Genomic DNA, 22250 nt, shown 5'->3' on the forward strand with positions numbered 1-22250 from the left:
ACTCTCATTCTGTCCTCTCAGTGCACCATTGGCCAATTTCACTTCCCTAAACCGGCAGAGATACAGCATTAAAAAAAAAAATGAGTCAAGCCTTTACACCAAAGAGGATTATTTCAAGAGATTTCTTTATCTGCCATTTGTTAACTACTAAAACTATCATGAAGAAAGCAGTCACTTCCTAAACATGGCTCATAACTGTTTAAATTGGTCTTTTCTTAGCTTGCTGATCTCACCTCAGATGAACTTTCCCGGTGGTTAAGCTCTAGAGGAAGTGTTGATCGTATTTCTAAAAGTGTAAATGTATCCGGCAAACCCGAAAATTTTAACTTTGTCCTGAGCCTCAGTTTGATTTATGTTGATACGAGCTGTTTTGCATGTGCGATATATGAAGACAACCCCAATATTCTTGTTTTTCACAAGGGTCTCCAAACTCCTTTCTGCGTAGCTACGAATCACTTTGAAGTGAGAGTCACCCAAGGTTGTAACGTGACCCTAATTTATCGTACATGCTCTGAAATTAAACCGGAAAACCCAAGCCCCATGAGTATTTCATCTAAATGAGTTTTAAAGGTGTTTAAGGTCCGTGATCCACAGACCCCCTACCTCTCCTCAAGCTTACAGAAGCTCTAAGACTGAGCTCCATGAAAAGGAAAAAGAGGAGACCCCAGGGGATTGTGGGATTGAGAGATTGAAGAGGAAAGCTTCTGGGGGTGGTGATGGAGGGTACAAAAGAGAAATGGGACATGAAAATAAAGAAAATGAAAGAAAAGAAATGGATCCATGCACTGTGGTGTGATTACAGGCTAACTGGGTCTTGTTTGTAATGTGTTCCAGATGGGGTCCTACTTCGGCTACGCAGTGGCAGTCACCGACATCAACAACGATGGGTGAGTGGGCGGGGCGACGGTGAGACAGATGGTGGCAAGAAAAATGGGGAAAGGGAGACAACGTGGGTGAAAAGATAGAGAAGGGAGAGACATGTAAGCTAAAACAAGACACTAAAAATGAAGGATGAGGTCACTGAAACAACGTGGGACCTTTTTGGAAGTTTCCCACCCTGTCACTCGCTAATGTGTCATGGTAATGTCTGAAAATACTCTGTACTCTCATTCTGTCCTCTCAGTGCTCCATTGGTCAATTTCACTTCCCTAAACCTGACTGACGCTCAAAATTAAAAGGAAAAGGTGTCAGTGTACAGTTAGCCTTTGCAGTAAAAATGATTATTTCAAGATTTCTGCCGTTTGTGCATACACCAAACAGTCGAGGCACATAGGGATTCTTGTGCAGGATCTATGAATCAACTAAAAATAGTTAAAAGAGTTTGGGCCAAAGAAAAGTAAAGCACAACCACTAAAATAGTAATAGATTATACAAGGTAAATATACTCTAATAAAATAAGACAAAAAAACTTAGATACTACACAATAATGCAAGAGTGCAAATAATATAAGACATGAATAGTGTAACTGGAGCATACAACTATGTGGGGATATTGCATTTGTAACGAGCATACATTTTGCACATTAGTATTTCACAGTAGAGTGAGGTTGTGAGGGTTATTGCACATATAATCACAGTGAATTGTTCAGTGTTTAATTTTGTTTTTGCCATCAGTCTGACTGTGGCAGATATAGAACCGTGTTTTATCTGTAGTCATACTGTCGGTTCTGCTGGTGTCTGAGTCTGTATGTGCAGTGTTTGAATCTGAGCAGAGAGTAAGCTGGGTGGAGGGAGTCTCTAATGATGCTCTCTGCTCTTTAATGTCCCTCTAAACTAACACGCTCAAACCGCGTATCTCATCAATGTTCTGGGCCGGGGTAAACAGGAGGTAACATGTATAATCTGCCCGTTGCTGGTAGTTTCCCTGGTAATGTTAGTATCTTAACCTCGGAGAATTAGACGCCATGATGACCGATGAGACTTAATCAGGCGTAGAAACTTTGGTGTCAGTGTTGGCGTTGCTGTTTGCAGTTCAGACTGCAACAAAACATGGAGATACCAAAACAAAACGGGGTCAGAAATGTTTTCAAATGTCTCCGGTTTGGGGGCTCTGAAACGCCAGAGGAACGTGAATGTGAGGTGTAAACACAGCAAAAGATATTCATTTTTAAACCAAAACATAATGTCTAGTTGACCTGTTAGACTGCCTGGTTGGATTTACTTGTATAATTGAAAATGCTCATGGAATTTTTTTTACTGTGTAATATAATGTATGTAACGCTTACTGGTCTATGCTTTTATTTCGTCTTTTTTTATGAACATTATTTTACAGTAAATACTAGTGGAGATCATTAAGTTTTCACAGATACCAGTTTGGTCTGTGTGTATACAATGATACACAAGAAATATAGGATATTTCCTATTGATTAAGCATGGATATTTAACATAACATTTATAAACAGCGTAAACATCAACTAGCTTCAATGAGAAGCTAGAACAAATGGATGTAGAATATACTATGATACAGTCAGACAGTGTGGAATAAGAGCCTTTTTTCAACATTAAAAGGCCCTGACACCCACAGAGGTGTTTTTAGTTAATCTGGCTGATTGGACCTGTTCCCAGGACTGTGTGGGTGTGTCTAGACTGATTGACATATTACAGCTTTATTACTTATATTGGTAGAAAATATTTTGGCACCTAATAAATTTCCATCTGAGCTCTGGCCCACCTTCAACCAAAAGCAGAAGTTTTATAAACCAGAATAACTGAAATCACCTGTGTGGGTGTTCAGAGGTTTTACCAAAACCAAATGTGCTAAATTAGACACTTAGGCGCTATGTCGCTTTGTCTTGTGTCTATATCTTTAGTAGTTCCCCTTCTCGTTCCATCTTCACCTCCATGGTTTGTCTCATGCCTTTGCTTGCCCCCCCAGGTTGGATGACCTGGTGGTGGGAGCTCCAATGTTCATGCGCCGAGGGATCAATGGGCGTCTGGAGGAGCTGGGGAAGGTGTATGTGTACCTCCAGAGAGGCCCTCTGCTGCTGGAGCCAGGCCAGTCCCACCTCCTGGGTCAACAGGCCTTCAGCAGGTTCGGCACCTCGCTCGCTCCGCTAGGGGATCTCAACCAGGATGGCTTCAACGGTAGGTGTGCCACATCCCTTTTAGAGCAAGACTTGACAATGAAATTAGAAATATATATATATATATATATATATATATATATATGAGTAAAACTCTCATCACACACTCGTCAGCCATTTTAGTTCAAGAGCTCGCCTCCCTAGATGCATAAACAAGTCCCGAAGCTATTTTGCAATGGCACCGTTCTGTCTGGCGCTTAGTGCCGCACAAGACGACTGTGATTGGTTTAAAGAAATGACAATAAATCAAAGCACATTTTCTCCCATCCCGGAATGCTGTGTGGACTAGCCAGACCCTCCTCCGCAGCGCTGTGGAAGAAGGTCTGGCAATGCGAGACTACCATTTATTTAACTGTTTATATTTAACTAAATCTTTATATGAAGGTCTAATGTATCCCAACTTTTCTGATTCCACTTTGTGCAAGGTAGGTGTCATCAGTCCAAACTCACTGGAGAATTTTCGTGAGGCGTGATGGTTTGAATTAGGGCAGCAACTCACGATTATTTAATTATTAATCAATTTATTGATTTTTTTCCTCATGAATTGATGAGAAGTACAGTTGCAACAATTAGTCAACCAACACTCAATCAGCAGTGTTATTGAATATGAAAATAATCATTATTTGCAGTCCTAATTGATAATTTATTCTATGACAAAGTTATGCTAATAATGGGGGAAATTAAGAAGGGAAACAGAAAGATATTCAGTTTACAATGATATAAAGCAGAGAAAAGTAAATCTTCAAATTGGAGAAGCTTGAACTAGCAAATGTTTGGCTTTTTTAACAATTTGATAAATGACTGAATCAAAGATCAAAATGGTTTTTGATTAATGTTTCAGCACATGTTTGAACTAGTTTAGAGACTATTCCAACCTACTGATGTACTCAAAGTGTTTTATTCAATCATGAATCAGCCAAAGTCTAAAGAAGTAAATCATCATAGAAAAAAGCTGCAAAACCACTAGTTCCACCATGGCCTGCGACGGGTGTTGTTTATGAGGAATTTAAGTACACTGTGCTGGACTCACTGGGGTTATATGGCTTATACATACAGTATTTACAGTGGTGTGTTGTTGCTGTTTACAATCAGACATGGCCATCGGCTGTCCTTATGGAGGAGATGAGCAGCATGGATTGGTTCTCATTTATAACGGTCATGCCGGAGGACTGATGGACACGCCCTCCCAGACTCTCACTGGCCAATGGGCTTCCAGCTCTTTCCCAGCCAGTTTTGGCTTCGCCCTGCGAGGCAACAAAGATCTGGATCACAACGGCTACCCAGGTAGATAATGGTTCTTCACCAGGCGTCTATTACCACTTCATCCTCTTCTCTGATGTCTTCATTGGACTTACTCTCCCCTCATGCAGATCTGATTGTTGGAGCTTTTGGGGTTGATAAAGCAGTGCTATACAGGTATGTTAAAGCATGTACGAGTGTAGTGACAAATGCATTAGACCCATACTTTTTATTCCTATTCTTTCACGGTCTGTCTCTTGAATAAGGGCTCGGCCAATCGTGAGTGCCAGTGCGTCTCTTACAGTGCAGCCGACCATGTTCAACCAGGAGGAGAAGACTTGTGAGCTGATCACAGAAAATGAAACCATTGCTGTCTCTTGGTATGAATTCCAAAACACTTTACATCTTAATAGGAAGATTACACACTTTTTGAAGTTTTGATCCTACATCCAGTATTTGTCCTCGCAGCGGAAATATTTTTAATGGTTTAATGAAAAGCTTAGGAGTTTACAAGTAGTTAAGAGCTCTGGACAATAACAGAACATGGAAACTCTTGCAAATGTTATGTAACACACGTTAGTTCAGTTTCAGCTTTCCAAACTGTGCCTCACGAGAATGTCAAATGACGTCATGTTTGCCCGTATCCTATCCAAGCCGCTCTGAACTACACAGTATTCTTAGAACCAGTGGGAAAAAAGGGAAAATTCACCCCACTTTCCATCTCAATTAAGCTGTTTCAACAAGTTAACCGTCGTATTAAATGTGGCATTTGCCTTAACTGGCTGCTGTTTAAGTATCTGTCCTGCAGTTTGATACAAGTCATGTTTTCATGTTTATTGGTGTTTTTGCTGCCTTGGTAACAACAGAGATGAAGGGAGCTGAGAAAGGTGGAGGAGTCCTATGGAAAGATGACAGGGTGGAGTGTTGAATGCAGTTCTAGTTGCAGTTAGTTAGTAACATTGAAAAGGTTGGAAAATGGTTGTAACTTTTTTTTTTCTTTCTTGACATGAATGAATTGTTTGGCATCAACAACAATTTATGTAAACAGATTGACTTACCACTTATATTTACATCATTTATGGTTCATATTTGCCATTTACCCCTGTGAGATCACATTTATGATCATATGATCATTTTCATTTTTTGTGAGAAAACAAGAAAATTCTTATTTCTTATTTCTTAGAACTTAATCAGAACAGGTGAAAGTGCTTGAAATGTAACAATTTTAACTTTGTGGAGTAATAATAGCATAATAGCATGGTCAGAAAGACAACATTCCAGCACACACCCTACACTCAGACACGCACACACTGTGCAGACACACCACCCACACACCACACACACACACACACACACACACACACACACACACACACACACACACACACACACACACACCACAAGGCCCCAGGCACCGTTAGGTGGAGGACACAGTTAAGTTTCATAGCACCTATAGTCCAGTAGACCCGAACACTTCGTATGTATTAGTTACGTGTAGGGGGGGTGTACCATGTGCTGTCATTGAAAATGAGTTATTTTTTTATGTTCCTCACAGAAAATGACCAAAGGTTATGAGTTTGAGTTGGAAGAAATTATAAATAGCGTATTTTTTCTTTTAGCAAACATTGAAAACAGGTCCCACAGACCCGAACACCACCCAACGGTTAAGTGGTCACACACACTTTTTTCCGTTTTCTTTTAAACTTTTTTTGTAACACGTTCGTAGCTGTCCACATCCATGTCTGTCTAGAAGTATGAACAAAGCTTCAACTATACAGTGAGGCTGATATCAGTGAGATGAAATGACAAACAACGCTGGATTACATATACTGGACCATTGTATTAAACATGGGGTTGGATTTCATGAAAATCTTAATTAAATTGAATATACAGAAATACCTCAAATGAGTGTTATCGTGTCTGTATGAGCTAAATACTAAGTGTTTGTCCTCCATATCTTTGTCTGTGTTTAATTTCCAGTGTCAGCATTGATTTCTGCCTGCTGGCTAATGGGAAGCACCACCCCTCCATCTGTGACACACACCAACACACACCCAACACACACACACACACACACACACACACACACATACACACACACACACACACACACACACACACACAAACACACATGGTACCTATTACCTTGCTTTCTTTGTGCAGCCAAGTATTCTGGACTTCACTGTGGTCAATTTGGCAGTTAAGATCAAGATAAAAGAACAATCCTGTAAACACAGGGTAACTTGGTGGGCTCCGACAGTTTAGAAAAGTGTGTGTGTTTACTTTAAGTGCGCGGGTGTGTATTGTCTGTGTTCTCTGCATACTTGTTGTCATGTGGGCAGCAGCAATGCCCTCTTTTTGTATAATGCACAAAGAGCAAAGATGCTTTAACATAACACAGTTTACCACTGTATGTGTCTGCATTTGCATGTGGTGAGGCATGCATGTATACATATGTCTGTGTAAATATGTGTTTGTGTGACTATCCATACATTTCACATGCATTGTTTTGTTCAAAACAGCCACAGACAATGTACATATTCACTGTTTCTTACCGTGCATGTGTGTGCCTTTATATTTTCAAGACTTTGTGGTGGAGGTTCAGTTGGACAGTGTGAAGCAGAACCAGAAGGAGTCCATCAGGAGGACTCTGTTCCTGGACAACCAGCAGCCCGTTCTGCTTAAAACCCTCAGCCTCACCAATGGAAAACGCTTGTGCTTTGACACCAAGATCTATTTGCGGGTCAGTCCCACTAGCGGTCTCTCATACCTCTAGTGTCCTATCATTTTAAGTTTTTACTGACATAAACAAATTGGGCACTAACTATATCTTAGGCCAATCATTCCAGACTATAGGCCTTATATATCTTTAACAAATTTTCCGGTGCTTAATCTTGGCCCTCAGGAGACAGGACCCCACTGGTTCTCATGCAAGCCATCTAATCAGAGACTATGTTGCATCTGCAGCACCAGGTGAACGTAATTAACTTGCCGGCAGGACAGAGGTTAAAGTCATTTCCTATTAAACAGGGTTTGAAGTTGCCGTTTAAAGTGCTATTTCAGGGGAAACCAGTACAGTACCAATCTTCACATCACTCAGTGGTGGCCTGATCAAAGTGAATGTCTGCCAAAAACACTTAGGTCATATGTATAGATGTTCATTGTAAGGGCATAATGATCAGAGCACTTTGCTCTTTGACAGCATAAGAGATGGTTTGAGTAAAAACTGCAAACTATTCCACTCACCTGTCAGTCAACACTTATGTTTGTACACCATTTCTTCCTTTTAGTCTTTCTTTAAAGAGGCCACATCATTGTGGCTGGTTAAACCGAATTCATGTCACATCATAGAGAAACTGAAAACAGACTTAATCCTGCATCGGGGCCAATAGTTGCTGTAAAATCTGCTTTCGATTTTGTTAAAACTATAGTGCGTAGTTTCTGTCACCCTCATGTGGAATTGTAAGTAATGACAAAACTGTTGGCGCGTCCACAATACACAAGCTTTTCCGTGATCACCCCCCCCCCCCCCCCCCCCCCCCCCCCAACAAAAAAACAAAACATGATGACATGATGGGTACGGTAATTATCTTTGCTTGATTTTCTGCGAAAGTTGCCGGATGGCACCATTTTTTGAAGCCATACTGAGAAATACAGAGAGAATTGGTTGGCGCTGATTCTTAATTAGCTTTGTATCGAATATTTTGGCAATGGCTTGAATGTAACGGACGTTCATCAATATCAAAAAGTTACGCACTAAAGCTTTAATCTGACAACATTTTTACATGAGTGTTTCACAATAATCGGCTGGAAATTCCTACGGTGACTACAAATTTTGAACTATCTTTTGCCCCTCATCGACAGCGTCAGCTTGTTTTCCCCAATATTTTATATCTGTGTTGAGAACAGTGATACACCGGACTTGTGATACACCGGACTGAGGTTTATCAGGTCTTGAAGACAACAGACATAAAGACAACATAAAACAACACATGGATTTGTGTCATTCACATCAGTTACTCACATAGCTGCATCTATCTCTATTGCAGGGTGAAGAAGAGTTTCGGGATTTACTTTCTCCCATTTTCATCAGCCTCAACTTCAGTCTGGATCCTCATGCCCCAGTGGACCAGCATGGCCTCAGACCAATCCTGAATTATGAGACGGAACAGCGTATAGAGCAGAAGGTATGTACATTAACGCAGGATACAAAATGATTCACAAAACCTTAGTCACATAAAGGATCCGCAGTGCGTGCTGTAGATGAGTGCTCTCCAAATGTTTTACAAATGATTGTTTTTCATGGTATAGTTGACGTTTTCAGTACGTATTTTTCATTATTTTCTAACTTTTGCATTACATTTTGCACATGATGCATTATTATTGTTTAGCCAGAAGTATACTGTTGTGTGATTCTTTCTGTAGTGGCGATAAACATTACTTTTGGATCACAAACTAAAATAGGTTTGATCTATGGTTACAGTGAAATTACTCACATCACTTGCTGTGAACCTGAAAAATAGCAAATTTAGAAAAACAGGTTGTCCGCCATCAACATGTTTTCGATTTGAAGTCCCCAGTGGAAATTACGCCCTAGCCTGTAGGTGAAACAAAATGATATATTTGGGTATTGCCATATTTCGAGTTTAAATATTTAAAAGTAATCTAGTTCAGCATTTACTGTGTATGCTGTGTAAACATGATAGGCAACAAATGTATGTCAGAAATATTGAGGTTGGTTGAGAAATTTTCGCTAAATGTCTAACCTGGAAATCCATGAAGCACTGCTCTCTTTCAAATCTTCTTGGGCGTTCAACTCCCAAATATATGAAGTATGTATCTGTGTAGAGTTGTAAATGTATCTATATATTACATTACCACACTGAACATCTCTAGACCACGATACTTATATGGCCACACGCCTTGCATGTCATGAACTAAACATATAGTCACCACAGCAAATACCGGTGGAGAGTGAGCATAACAGATGGCATGATCAACATTTTCACAAAACGGTTCCAAACTAAATCACGTACGAATGGTGATTACTTACACAGTGGTTTTCTGTATTACACAAGTTTAACTTCCCCCTCCATACCACAGCACATCTTCCACCGTTTACATTTTGCACGCAGGACATTTATTTGAATAGCAAAGACGGTGGTTATAGGCCGCCATTTTAAAACCGACATCAAATGTAAAAGGCCCATCTAATGTGCCGAATCCCATATGGTTGGAGGTCGAGGGTCAGTCCTGGTAGAGCATGATCTGATTACTGCCCTCTGGTTCCATTGGTAGTGTTTTTTGTTTCCTATGTGAAGAGTTGGAAGCTTTATGGAGGACTGGCGAGTCATGCCTCTGCAAAAACACAGAGGGAGGACTGACAGCTCCGTTTGGGTGGGGCGGCGCTCAGCTCGCAGACATCTGGTTGTGGTTTGTTTATGTATGTTGCCAGTGGTCGCCTCCACCAGGCAAGAGCCAAAGCCCGAAAACGTGCACATGTTTATGTGAGTGATATAAGGTGAAGTGAGTGTGATGTGGCTATGGGAGTGTGTACATCATGTACTTGTTTTTAACAGAGTACACCGACTTATTTCAGCCTTAAAGGCAACACTTTAAATTGTTGTTGTTCTCCCTTCTCCTTCTAGTATGTGAAGGGGCCCAATCAATCAATTAGCTTAAGTGATGACAACATCATCCATGTTCCCAGTAGACTGTGGACCCTGATGCTTTATACTCAGTTTACATTGTATAAAGTGACACTAGGCTCCATGGAAAACAATTAGCATATTTTAGCACATACTTGATGCTCTGTCTCCCTATGCATAAACCTCTCAGTATATGTATGCCTGCTCGACCCACTGAGCCAATCCGGCCACTTAAAGAGACACTGTTAGTGTAAATACTATTTGATGAAACCATTCCCAAGCAGTAATTGTATATATTTTAACTATTAACATTTCTTAATTTAGATTCATTAATAAGCAGTGCCCTGCAGTCACTGAACATTTAAAGCTATAGTGCGTAGTTTCTTTTGCCCCCATGAGGAATTCTAAGTAATGACAACAACACTGCCGGCACGTCCACATGATAAAAGCCTTACGTGATCGCGCATGCTCCATCACCCCACCTTCCACGCAGTTGCTAGTTGCCAAGGAGAACACGGAGGATTAAAGAAACATGATGGGACTCTTCAGAAGAGGTCATTATCGTCACTTGAGTTTCTGCGTGTGAAAGACACCTGACGACACAATCTTCTGAACATAGACATACTTAGAAATACAGACAGAGTCGTGTGGAGCTGATAGTCTTAATTAGCTTTGTAGCAACTCATTTGGCAATGACTTGCACATGTTTTTTATGCCATATAGTCAGTGGTCTACCACGAATGATTTTGATGCCTCTGTTTTCAACATTTCATATGTTGAAGTTGACCAAAGAGCCAACAGTGGGAATATGCCTTTAAGAGCTGGAGGGAAAGTATGGGCGGATGAAGAGATGAAAGTGAAAAAGAGATTAAAAGTGGTCAGAAAGGAAGGAAAGTTAAGTTGGGAGTCATCACTTGATCTTAGAAAGTCTATTTCAGATTGTGTGTGCACACGCGTGTATGTCTGGTGTTCTGGCTTCTTGAGTCCTGAGGAGATGCAAAACCAAAGGACTCGAATGAGGAATCTCCACTGAGACACTGTTAACCATTGCCAGGCTGATTCTTTGCTCTCTGTAGCATTCTTTTGGAATCTAATGTTTCCCATATGTGGGAGAGATGAGGGTATGGCAACAACGACACTATATGGATCAACATGGGAGAAATGGTGAAGACAGAAAAGAAGAGAAGAGAGAATAAAGCAAAAATCTCTAGGGACACACTGGAAAAGACAATGCCGCCAAATCAAAGTACATTTATCTTTTACTGTGGTTTTCACCAAATCATCTGTCACGAAAGACTAAAGAGCCAATTAAGCCTTGCTCTCTTTTAAATGTGAGGTTTTCACTCTTTGTGATGAGGCTTTTCCACAAAAATGTAATACTTGTTTAAATGGAATTCATCATCCTTTCATTCTTATAAACCTTCACAGTGTTTTCTTTATTCTTCCTTTTCTTTGTTCCCACATGTGAAGCACATATTACTCCAGCAAACATGAAAGGATGCTGCTTTCACACAACTTCTTGGCATCTGGTTGTTGCAAATATTGTTACAGTTTTGTGCATACATGGAGGAGATGTATAGTCTATATCCTCTCTTATCCTTTCATTAAATCATGAATCTAGTGTGCTGGCTTCTGTAAACATCCTCTTCCTCAAAAGCTTTCTCACTCCTTACCTCTGGACTCTGTTCCCAAGATACCCCTCTCTCTTTCACCTATCACAACCATCCCTCGCTCCTCCCTCTTGCTTCCATTTACCTCTATCTATCTTACTTTCTCAGGCCCAGATTCAACTGGATTGTGGAGAGGACAACATCTGTGTCCCTGACCTCAAGCTGGCTGTTTATGGGTGAGAGGAACTAAAACCTTCCAGTCATGCTTTGCTATCTGCTACAGTTTTTTGTCCCGCCTGTGACTGATAAAACACAACAGAAATTTAAACTGTAAGGAAAGCTCCTACATTTGCCATGTGTCTGGTGGGTATTTCCTCTTGATAAGTGATGCATTTTATGTTTCTGGTTAGGATAGAATTAACACAGGAAGAACTGCAAATTTAGCATTAGCAGCAGTTGCAGTCTTGGCCGGATGGACAAAGTAAATACCACAAATTATTGGTACCACAAACAAAAGTATTGCCACAGCATAGGCTATGCTGTTTAAAGGAGTATTAATTGAGTTATTTTGGCCACTTGAGGGAGACAGAACAAGCTGTAATCTTGAAATCCATTAGGAGTCATGTTTCATAAACATGACAGTCCCCTAGTCACTCTCCTTTTAGCTCTGATTTTGGTCTCCACCACCTGTGGGCCACCATGTCGGCCTCTATAGCTGCTAAATGCTTCAGTACAAGCAGGGGCGCAGCACAAAGTCCTGGGCCCTGTAGAAAGGCATTTTCTATGGGCCCCTCCCCACATCCACAGCTATTCAGCTATTCTCACATCTTTTTGGGCCCTCCTCACATGAGGGCCCTGGGTAGTGGGTAGTCCTCTTTCCACCCGCAGTCCAACCCCTCTAAATTCACGTAACAGAGTTTTGAACTCTGAAATATTTTCTAACACTGTTTGTTAATCTTTTGGAGTGACGATTTAACTGGGACAGTTTCACGCCCATCCATAGAAGTGCTCCAACTGGGAGTCACATGACATTGTCTTTGGAAAAAAATCAATGGCACTTGGGAAACTTCTGGTACACAAGCGACACAATGAACCATTCTGTGGATGGTTACATATTATTCCACTTATCATTAAGGCTTGCACACTAAATAAATGCAAACACAAAACACTCAGTTTTAAAAAAGTCTTATGAGGAAATAAATGCATTCAAACATATGTTTTAATATGTTTTTAAGCAACAAGGATACATACAGTACATTGTGTTTTGCTGAGAAAAACTGAAAGTAAACGTTCCTGTTTTGGCTTACAGTAGACAACACAATACAGCTGTAATCAGGCCTTAAAAGTTGACAAGGCCCAAGCACGACAGAATTCGGCCCGAGCCCGACATGTGCATTTTTAATTGACAGCTTTTTAAAAGATGCAACCCGTTTACAGCTCAACATTAATAAAATTTGTGCACGCACACAGCTTTTTTTTTTTTTGTCAAGAATGAGTCATTTATACAATTTTTGACATAATCTATTCATTGAACAAAGAAATAAATGAAGTCCTCCAGAGCAAGGTTCCATTTCACCTCCTCAGCATCCCTTTTCACGCTAACAAAATTCATCATTTTTTGGCAACTCAGAGCACAAGCCCAATCCCGGGCCGAGTCGGTGTTAAACGATAGAAATTTAGAACGAACCCAACCAAACACATCGGGTTCAGGCAAAGATCTTCAGCACTACCACACAGTACTTTATAACTCAGGGTCAGTTTCTTCTGTAAGTTAACTAGTGATAATGAAAGAAGTATAAATATTGTTGCTATACAGTAGCTGCCTGTCTTATCTGCAGGGAAAGACAGTGAGTTTGATGAAAAATAATCAAAGAGAAGAAGCATTGAAACAATATTCAAAGGAAGAAAAATTATTCTGTATCTCCCAGCATCTCCGAGACAGAATCAAACGACTGTGCTCACAACATAAAGAGGGATGATTCACACGTTATTATTGATCATGCATCCTTGTTTGTGAAAGCAAGTCCCTATTCAGAAAGCAAACTCACACACAGTCTCAGACTCTCTCTCTCCTCCCAGTGCTGACTTACTCTGTTATAAGGAGTGTTTTGCATTACATGGGCATGTGATTTCCTTTAGCTGCAGAAATACAATCAGTGCATGCAAAACGTCTCCCATGAAAACGCAAAGATCTGCATTTGTCGTTGCCACGGGATCAAGCTCTAATGATTCAGCACTTTCACTAAACCAAATTTCCTCCACTGACATACTATAAGACACAGCATTTTTGTCTTGCTAGCCAAGAGCTCACAAACGATGGGAACATTGACATTTAACAACATTCAACATTGACAACTATGTGTCCCTGTCACTCGTAGTTGAGTTGTATCCTCTGGCTTTAATTTACTCTTATGAGCTTTATGAGAATCTGTTACAGTTTGCCAACAAATGAAACTCAGTGTTGTTAACATCTCGGCCATACTCTGCAGATTTCTGTCTGTTCTCAGGGTCTGCTGAGTGTTGGTGTTAGGGTATCAGTGCCGCTTCCTCTGCATTCGCTAAACTTGCCTGGGCCTAATTAAAATCATCTGGTGGTTGTCTTATACCTAGCGAGGGGTCACTGCGTCCAGACCCTCTGAAGACGGGGGGAAGGGGGAGGAGGAAACAGGGAATGAAAGAAGAACCGTGATTATGAGCCTCAACCAGACGCCTTTCTCCCCTTTCTGCTCAATAGAAACATGAATTTACTACCACAAAGTGAAGCTGTTGGGGGAGGGCTGGAGTCTGAGAGTGTCGAGAGGATTTATCACTGCGCGGAAAGTGTGTTTGCACACAGGGGCGTCACTGTGAACATGCGGAATAAGGTGGGGGTTGGTTTCCTGAGACAAATCACAGTGATCAGATTTGGGTCATTTCCCAGGTCAGTCATGGACAGATATGCAGGAGAAAATGGCCTAAAACAGAGATGCATTGTCCAAAAAAGACTTTGTGTCCCTGCTTTTCATTAAGTTTTACAATTGCTTCTTGGGCATTTTGGTCATGCCCTCCACCGAGTCACATCAATAAACACAGCAGAAGAGGTAACACAAACTAAACTGAGCCGGAAAAGAGAGGCTGTAAATTGTCCTTTTCTTCGCAGTAGATAAAAATTTGTAATAGATACTCGACAGAATAACACTTTTAATACCCCCCCATACACTTACACACACACACACACACACACACAAAACGAGTCTACAGCTATGTATAAATACAGACTCTGTGATAAGATATCTTAATGGTCGTTGCATTAGAGGTGTTGATGAAGCTCTTGAACTATTAACTATTCTAAGAGTTTCCTTTTCCACTTGTTGTGTTTGGAACAAACCATCCACACTGGAGTTTGAAGACACGTCTGAACCCCTCTGTCCCATTTCCAGTTATTTTTTTAAAATATAAACCCTGGATTAAATGACTTTGTGTAACATGAAAGGAGTCCCTCGTAGTGATGAACCCACATAGAAGTATCAACAGATTCTGCAGTTTTCCTCAGACGGAGGAATTAGCAACCTTTAGCTCAATATTTTTGTTTCTATGGTCCTTGTTTTTACTGTTTTGGTTCAGTGTCATTGCAAAAGAGTTAGCTACTATAGCTGGTGAACAAAGTGCAGCATTTAATAGCCAAATAGTCAGACAAATGTATCGTAGGAGTTGATGGAGAGCAAAACTGGCCAAAGAACATAAGTGAAAATTGAACTTACATTTCTCAAGTGCATAAAAAAGCATGACCGAATGCAAATAGCTCTCTGTGTACACACAGGAGTTTAACTCATCCCTGCTTTGTCATATATTACATTACGAAATTAGTGAACTGGGAGGACGCTGAAGTTTTACTGGACTCGCTAACTGGACTTACACTACATTTTCTCTGCTGTCTGGCACAGAGCAATACATCTTTTTAATTTAACATCCATTGTGTTGACATCACTGGAATTTGCACAATTCTCTAACCCTTTTGTCAACAACTTTGTTGTGGTTGTGCTTGTGGTTCTCCTCCTCCAGTGACCGAGCAGAGGTTTACCTGGGGGATGAAAACTCCTTGAGCCTGACGTTCAATGCCAGGAACGAGGGAGAGGGAGGGGCGTACGAGGCCGAGCTCTATGTGGTGCTTCCCCCAGAGGCCGACTACAGCGGGATAGCACGCAACAATGTGGTGAGGCAGACAACTCACTGTAACTATAACTATAGCTTCGTTTTTTTTCAGATGTGCATAAATATAAATCATATCCAAGGCAAATAAAAGTGGATCATCTTTTAAACAGAAAACAAATGCTGGAGTACCGTGATGAAAAGCAAGCAACCTCTCGCTTTTTTTCTATAGGGTCCAGGACAAATGGACTTTGGGCAAGTAGAAAAATGTTGAGCTGGTAATTTGTTTAGTTATTTATTTACTTATTCTCCAACTTGAGTACAAATTATGCATCTCTGGATTTCCTAACAATGTAAGGCATGTTTTGCTCATGATTTGATTTTTGTTTCCAAAAAAGTAGCACAGCAAGTGATGTGGAAAACTCAAACTGTGGACATTCCCACAGAAGAATAAAAACACAGCATAAGAAAATATGCCAAAAAAACTGTCTGTCCACCATAAAGTAGGCCTGCTGAGATGTCTAAAAAAACTTTTAAAAAGTGAAGGTGAACTATTTTAGGTTATGTGTTTAGTTATCTAGTTATCTTTTTTCTTCAGCTTTTTATTTATTAATGATTTTCAAGTTTACAGAAAGTAAACAAAAAGCAAATAATAAGCAAAAAACAGAACAGCAAACAAATATTAAGGTCATGGATGATCAGTAAACCAAGGCAGATTTCTCTAATTAAAAATAAAATATGGCACATGGTACATCTGTCATTGGCTAAATAAAGGCAGCGTTTTTTCCAAACGTGGCATGGAGTAGGTCATCTGTTCTAGAAGATGGGCCTGTTTAACAATGTTATGAAAGGCCAGCAGTGGAAATGCTTTTCCAGTGTTTTGTAATGTTTTTTTTTCTTTGCTGTTAGCAAGATCTATAAGAGGTTGATATCATCTTTACTTAGCCTGTCAGTGATATGTCCGAGATAGAGCGATGTGAACGTACTGGGTTTTGGAGATGATTGCTGCTACTCCCTTCCAGAACGTCTGAATAGAGGGACCAAGACCAGCAAACATGAGCATGATCAGCCATGACTTCTCCACATTCCCTCCAGCAGCATACTGTAGACGAGTGCCAGTTGGTTTAGACTTGAAAAAAAAAAAAAACTTTTTCCAACAGAAGTCTCTCCAGGTCCAGGAGTTGGTTCAGAGGACGTTTGTGTTTCTCAGACATTCAGCCACATGACTTCAGTTATTTCATTGTCCACCTCTCTTTCCCATTGTTGTTTCACTCATAGTGTCCTTATTGCCGACGCCGAGGATGTAATGTTTTCACTCCGGTTTGTCTGTTTATCGGTTAATCAGCAGGATTACAGAAAAACTACAGGCCGATTAGCATTCAGATGTGGTGGAAGGGTGTATAGGCCGAGGAAGAACCCACTGAATTTTGGAGAGGATCCAAATCATGAGACGGATACTCTATTTACTTTTCACTTTCATTAACATTGCCAGGCATCAATAACTATATGAACTAGAAGGGCACTCGGAGAGTGAGGACCTCTGCCAAGGCACTCACAATCTCACAATGTTTCCCTGTCAGCAACTATTTGTTTCTGATTATTCCTACACCACATGAATGCATCACAAATGCCCTATTTTGCAATGTTATGAAAGAGACAAATAATTTGTGGATCCAGAACATGATTTGGATCATTTCTCAAAATGTATTAGGTTCTTTCTTCAATCAATCAATCAAACTTTATTTATAGAGCACTTTGAAACAACCAAACTTGACCAAAGTGCTGTGTGTATTTGGTCCATTCTACACCCTTCCACCAAGATTCAGGAAAATAAGCCCAGTAGTTTTTCCACTGTCCAGATCGTGGTCCTAATCTTAATATCCGTGTTGAGAGTATTTTATGTTTTTGTGTCCTTTTCAGAGCTTGACCCAGCTGACGTGCAGCTATGAGGCCGAGAATCAGACCCGCTACCTCGTGTGTGATCTGGGTAACCCCATGAAGTCTGGTACCAGTGTAAGAGCCAACAAAGTCCACATGTTGTCTTTGGCCTTGTTCAGTTTTTGTGTCTCAGTACAATTAGGTCAAGTCAAATCGTTCTGGCATAGTGTTAATCATACACAAACCCAACAAACAGTTTTTGAATTAATCTGATAAAACATACAGAATTCAAATCCAACTTTCAAGTAGAAATATTATCACTTGTTTCCAAAAGCGAGGGGGTATTTCAGACAGGAATTCAAGCTCTGTTTGACTATTTACTATCTGTTCATGATGAGGCCTAGTCTGGAAATCCAGACCCAAATCCCACAGTTATAAATTAAGGATTAATAACTCACTGAGCAAAGTCAAATTGTGAGAACTCTGGATTTCCAGGTTAGATGAGGCTGTGACTGAGGAAAATGTAGGAAAATATTGAGTGTGTTGTGAAAAACAAACTATCAGAATTAAATAGGGTGCAAGACATATTTTTTGTTTTTAATATTATTCATTTTTCTTGTTCCTTGGATTAATTGTAAACATTTTCTGTGGGTCCTTTCCTAGTTATGGGCCGGCCTTCGATTCACTGTGCCCAGACTGAAGGACACTCACAACATTGTACAGTTTGAGCTCCAAATACGAAGGTAGGTCACTTTTCAGACAGTACTGTTGGGTGAGATAGGTTCACCACACACACACACACACACACACACACACACACACACACACACACACACACACACACACACACACACACACACACACACACACACACACACACACACACACACACACACACACACACACTCACACACAGTATATATTGTTGTGTAGGTATTAACAGTGCCCTACCACATGTATTTCATTACTTTGTGGTAATATCTGAAGTTCTACCATGGACTCTGTAACATTTTTGTTGAACAAATGCCTTGGTTACCTTGGTTACCATGTTTCAAGCCATTCTAGTGTGGTATAGAAAGCCTGCAGGAAGGCTCGACTCGATTTGTGTAAGCTAGGCTAAGCTGCTTGGCTCTGATTGGCTAACAGCTAGCCAATGAGAGCCTGGCTATCAGCATGTGCATCTTGGTGAGCTCATGATTAGTAATGAGCTCAGACAACATGACGTCAGACTGACCAGCTTTGTGATTGGCCTGATTTCTCCGCTTATTTCATCTCAGTGGCTATAGCTGACAGAGGAAGTAGCCGTTCATCTTCACATTTACAACATAACACAAACACATATGGACATATTTCACATATTTCAAAAAAGTACAAACAGTTTTGTGTGGCAGGACACCTTTAATATTAGTTATATTCTGTTACAACTAATTCCAGATTAAATGACATCTTTACAAGATCCTGGAGTAGTTTTACAGCGTTTTGTAAAGTGTTTCTGAAAAGAACTTTTTGCCTTTTTGTGGTAGTAAAAATGCAAATAACTCCGAGAGTGAGGTGGTGCAGTTTGACCTGGAGGTGGCTGCTGTGGCTGACGTCATTCTGCAAGGGTGAGGCTTCATGGCCAACTGTTCCACTTCATCATCACATCACCATTCATATCCGTGTGGTCCCTGCCAAGTTAACTGCCAAAAAAAACAACTTTTATTTTTTATTTTTTGCAGTGTTTCTCGCCCTGACAAAGTCATCTTCCCCCCCCCAAACTGGGGTATTAGTCAGAGTCTGAGGGACGAGCGGGACATCGGCCCTGAGCTACAGCAGGTCTATGAGGTACATTAACATTTACGATAAAAAACAACAACATTTGGGTTGAGTGATTATTAAGGGACTGCATTAAAATTATTATTATTATTGAAATTTAGTTGGTGAATGGGGTTATAAAATGTTCTAAAACGGTCTTGTCACTCCAAAAATCTTGGGTCTGAACTGGGCTTGAATCAAACACAAATCTGTTATATTATGAGAAAACATGATCTTTATATATCCTGCAGCCAGACATGAGTGGCTGTCCTTCATGAAGATTTATTTCACCTACAAAAAGCCCTGGGTGTCTGTTGAGCAGGTGTTTGCAAAAACAGCAAACAAAGCAAAAGCTGAAGCCCAATCCCTCTCTTCCAGTTGGTGAATAACGGTCCCAGCGATGTCAGCCAGTCCACATTAGAGGTGAGGTGTCCTCTACGGGCGCACGGACACGAGCTGCTCTACCCTGTGGAGGCGATCACCGAGGGCCCGATCAGCTGTTCCTCCAAACACACCTTCAATGCACTGAAACTCAAGGTGAGGACACACACACACACACACACACACACAACTTGGTGGCCATGGTGTAGTCTATATCCACGACCTTCCATTTCCGAGATTGCTCTGTTGTTGCTGGAAATTCAACCGTATGTTCATCTTTTCGGCCGGATGTCCGTGACCTTCCGCTTCCTTTGTGTTAGCGTTCTAAACTCCGGTGGATTTCTAAGGACTACGGTTAACTTCTCCTCAGATCTCTGGAGGGTAAATCCCGACACCTAGCTAGACTATCCGTCTAATCTGAGTTTTCTGTTGCACGACTAAAGCAACTTTTGAACGTACACATGTTCCACCAAAACACGTTCCTTACAGAGACTATTTTGCAGCGGTACAAGGGCTCCGCACCGTGCACCGTGCTTACTGTACGGACCCACCGCCACCGACTTGATCTTCTAAAGTTACCGGAAGTCATTAAATTTCAATGGAAGCGGCTTCTCTCAGCTGCAAGGAGCGGCAAATCTGTCGGCGTTGCGTTTTGGGCATTTTGGGCATTTTGGGCGTTTTGAGCGTCAATCAGAAAGTTGAAATTATGTCAACTTTATGGTAATGAGCTATGACGCTGTTCAGCGGCAAGCAGCGGATAGCAGCGACCAGCAACTAATCAGAATATAGACGTCCATCGCACTGGCTGATTCCAGAGAAACACACAATCAAACATACATCTTCCTACCAAAACATTAATTCTTAGAAAATGGAAGAAAAGCTCATAATCACCGTTGCTGGGTTACCTATCGTTTATGATATATACCATGGTGAGATCATTACCCTCTTTGTTTGTTTTTAACTGTCTATTCATGTGTTTTACCGGTTTTTAATGCTTGTGATTTTTAACTGTTTTTACTTGTGTTTTATCTGTTTAACTGATTTTGTGTAAAGCACTTTGAATTGCCTTGTTGCTGAAATGTGCTATACAAATAAAGCTGCCTTGCCTTGCCTTGCCTTGGTCTATTCTTGGCCCGAAACATTTGATTGTGTTTGTTAATGACTCTGTCTATGTCTCTATATATACAGCTCCTGTCTGCTGCAGCAGAGGGGATCGCGTCACTGAAACCCGGCACTGAGCACCACATCCGGAGGAGGGAGGTGTACAGAGATCTCCTGGCTGAACAAGGAAACCTGGTGAGACAACATGGAAAGAACAGGAAATCAATCATCAATTATAAAAGACAATACGTTAGCTGTCTGGCAGAAACCTTGTATCTCCGTATTTTGTAATTTCTTTTCATAAATCATGCGGTCACCTTTTATGTCTCTCTCTGTGGGTTTTTATAAAAATTCAAACCCTGGTAAGGCGGTTTTGTCTGACTCCATCTGAGGTGAAAAGCTTAATCAGATGTTTGCAAATTAGCCTTTTTTTCATTTCCTGGTTTTGGACATACAAGGTTGTCACGACGATATGTTTTTTGCCAAGTCGTTTCAAAGCTGGTCCGTGTGTATCCATGGACACAGTTCATTTACAGGTGTGCAAACACACATATACAATATACTTCTCGACAAAAGAATACTCCACTGATGTAGCATTGTACAAAACCTGGTCCCTACATTACCCACAATGCCATTTGACCGTCACCGTTATGCTGTTACATGTTAATGCAGCCTCAGGCTTCTAGCCTCAAGCCGAGACAAAGCTCGGGCTACAGAGGTCATGTTACCTCACTTCATTTACTACACACACCCCCAAACGATGATGACTCAATGACATCACTGGAGGGAATTTATCAGACTTCACACAGCTCCCTCTGTAGCCTCAAAAGACCTCATTCAACTTTTTCAGATACATGCTAGTATCCCTGTCAACAGAAATTGTAAAATCTATGTTTTTACGTTCCTAGGCCTTGAGTCTAACCACCCTTGGTAACGTGTCTAATATTTATTCTTGACATAAAACAAGAGGAGATTGATATAAATTTCACATTTCAGTGTTTTTCCTAAATGGAAGACTTAAGCCGCCTCCACATGATTGGTGGTAAAACCGTTCCATTGATTTCCTATGGGGAGGGCGGTGGCGCCCACCTAGTTGCTACGCTTCCCTTGGTGTCGCGCACCACCGTCGTTACCTAGCAACTAGAAATAGCTACCCTACCACCCTTGATGACGCATCCCTGCACTGCGCCTTGCTCTCTGCATTTTGCCAAATCCCTTATTAAGTCTAGGCGGCTTAAGGTGCACATAGTTGGCCGAGGGTTTAGGATCCTCCCTCAAGAAAATCTTGTTTTTCCATTAAATCGCAATTTGTGCAAAAGAAGTCTACAGTGTGCCCTGTATAATTATTAGATCTGAGAAAACTGATTTAGTTAGTTTTGATGCTCTTAT

At 40.9% G+C, this 22250-nt stretch overlaps 1 protein-coding gene across 1 annotated transcript in view; it reads left to right on the forward strand.

Annotated features, from left to right (window-relative positions):
* The window catches only part of LOC116687553 (integrin alpha-5), a 42757-nt gene that overhangs the window by 16892 nt on the left and 3615 nt on the right, over positions 1 to 22250 (forward strand). Inside the window, exons 11-26 of the mRNA XM_032513013.1 lie at positions 835 to 887; positions 2875 to 3083; positions 4175 to 4366; positions 4453 to 4498; positions 4588 to 4701; positions 6302 to 6349; positions 6899 to 7064; positions 8371 to 8508; positions 11748 to 11815; positions 15621 to 15771; positions 17628 to 17720; positions 18249 to 18328; positions 19109 to 19189; positions 19304 to 19409; positions 19758 to 19916; positions 20949 to 21056. Of these exons, the coding sequence (XP_032368904.1) occupies positions 835 to 887; positions 2875 to 3083; positions 4175 to 4366; positions 4453 to 4498; positions 4588 to 4701; positions 6302 to 6349; positions 6899 to 7064; positions 8371 to 8508; positions 11748 to 11815; positions 15621 to 15771; positions 17628 to 17720; positions 18249 to 18328; positions 19109 to 19189; positions 19304 to 19409; positions 19758 to 19916; positions 20949 to 21056 (1812 nt within the window). The remainder of the gene's footprint in view (positions 1 to 834; positions 888 to 2874; positions 3084 to 4174; positions 4367 to 4452; positions 4499 to 4587; positions 4702 to 6301; positions 6350 to 6898; positions 7065 to 8370; positions 8509 to 11747; positions 11816 to 15620; positions 15772 to 17627; positions 17721 to 18248; positions 18329 to 19108; positions 19190 to 19303; positions 19410 to 19757; positions 19917 to 20948; positions 21057 to 22250) is intronic.

This window comes from Etheostoma spectabile, chromosome 4, assembly GCF_008692095.1.
Source record: "Etheostoma spectabile isolate EspeVRDwgs_2016 chromosome 4, UIUC_Espe_1.0, whole genome shotgun sequence".
Classification (NCBI taxonomy): domain Eukaryota; kingdom Metazoa; phylum Chordata; class Actinopteri; order Perciformes; family Percidae; genus Etheostoma; species Etheostoma spectabile.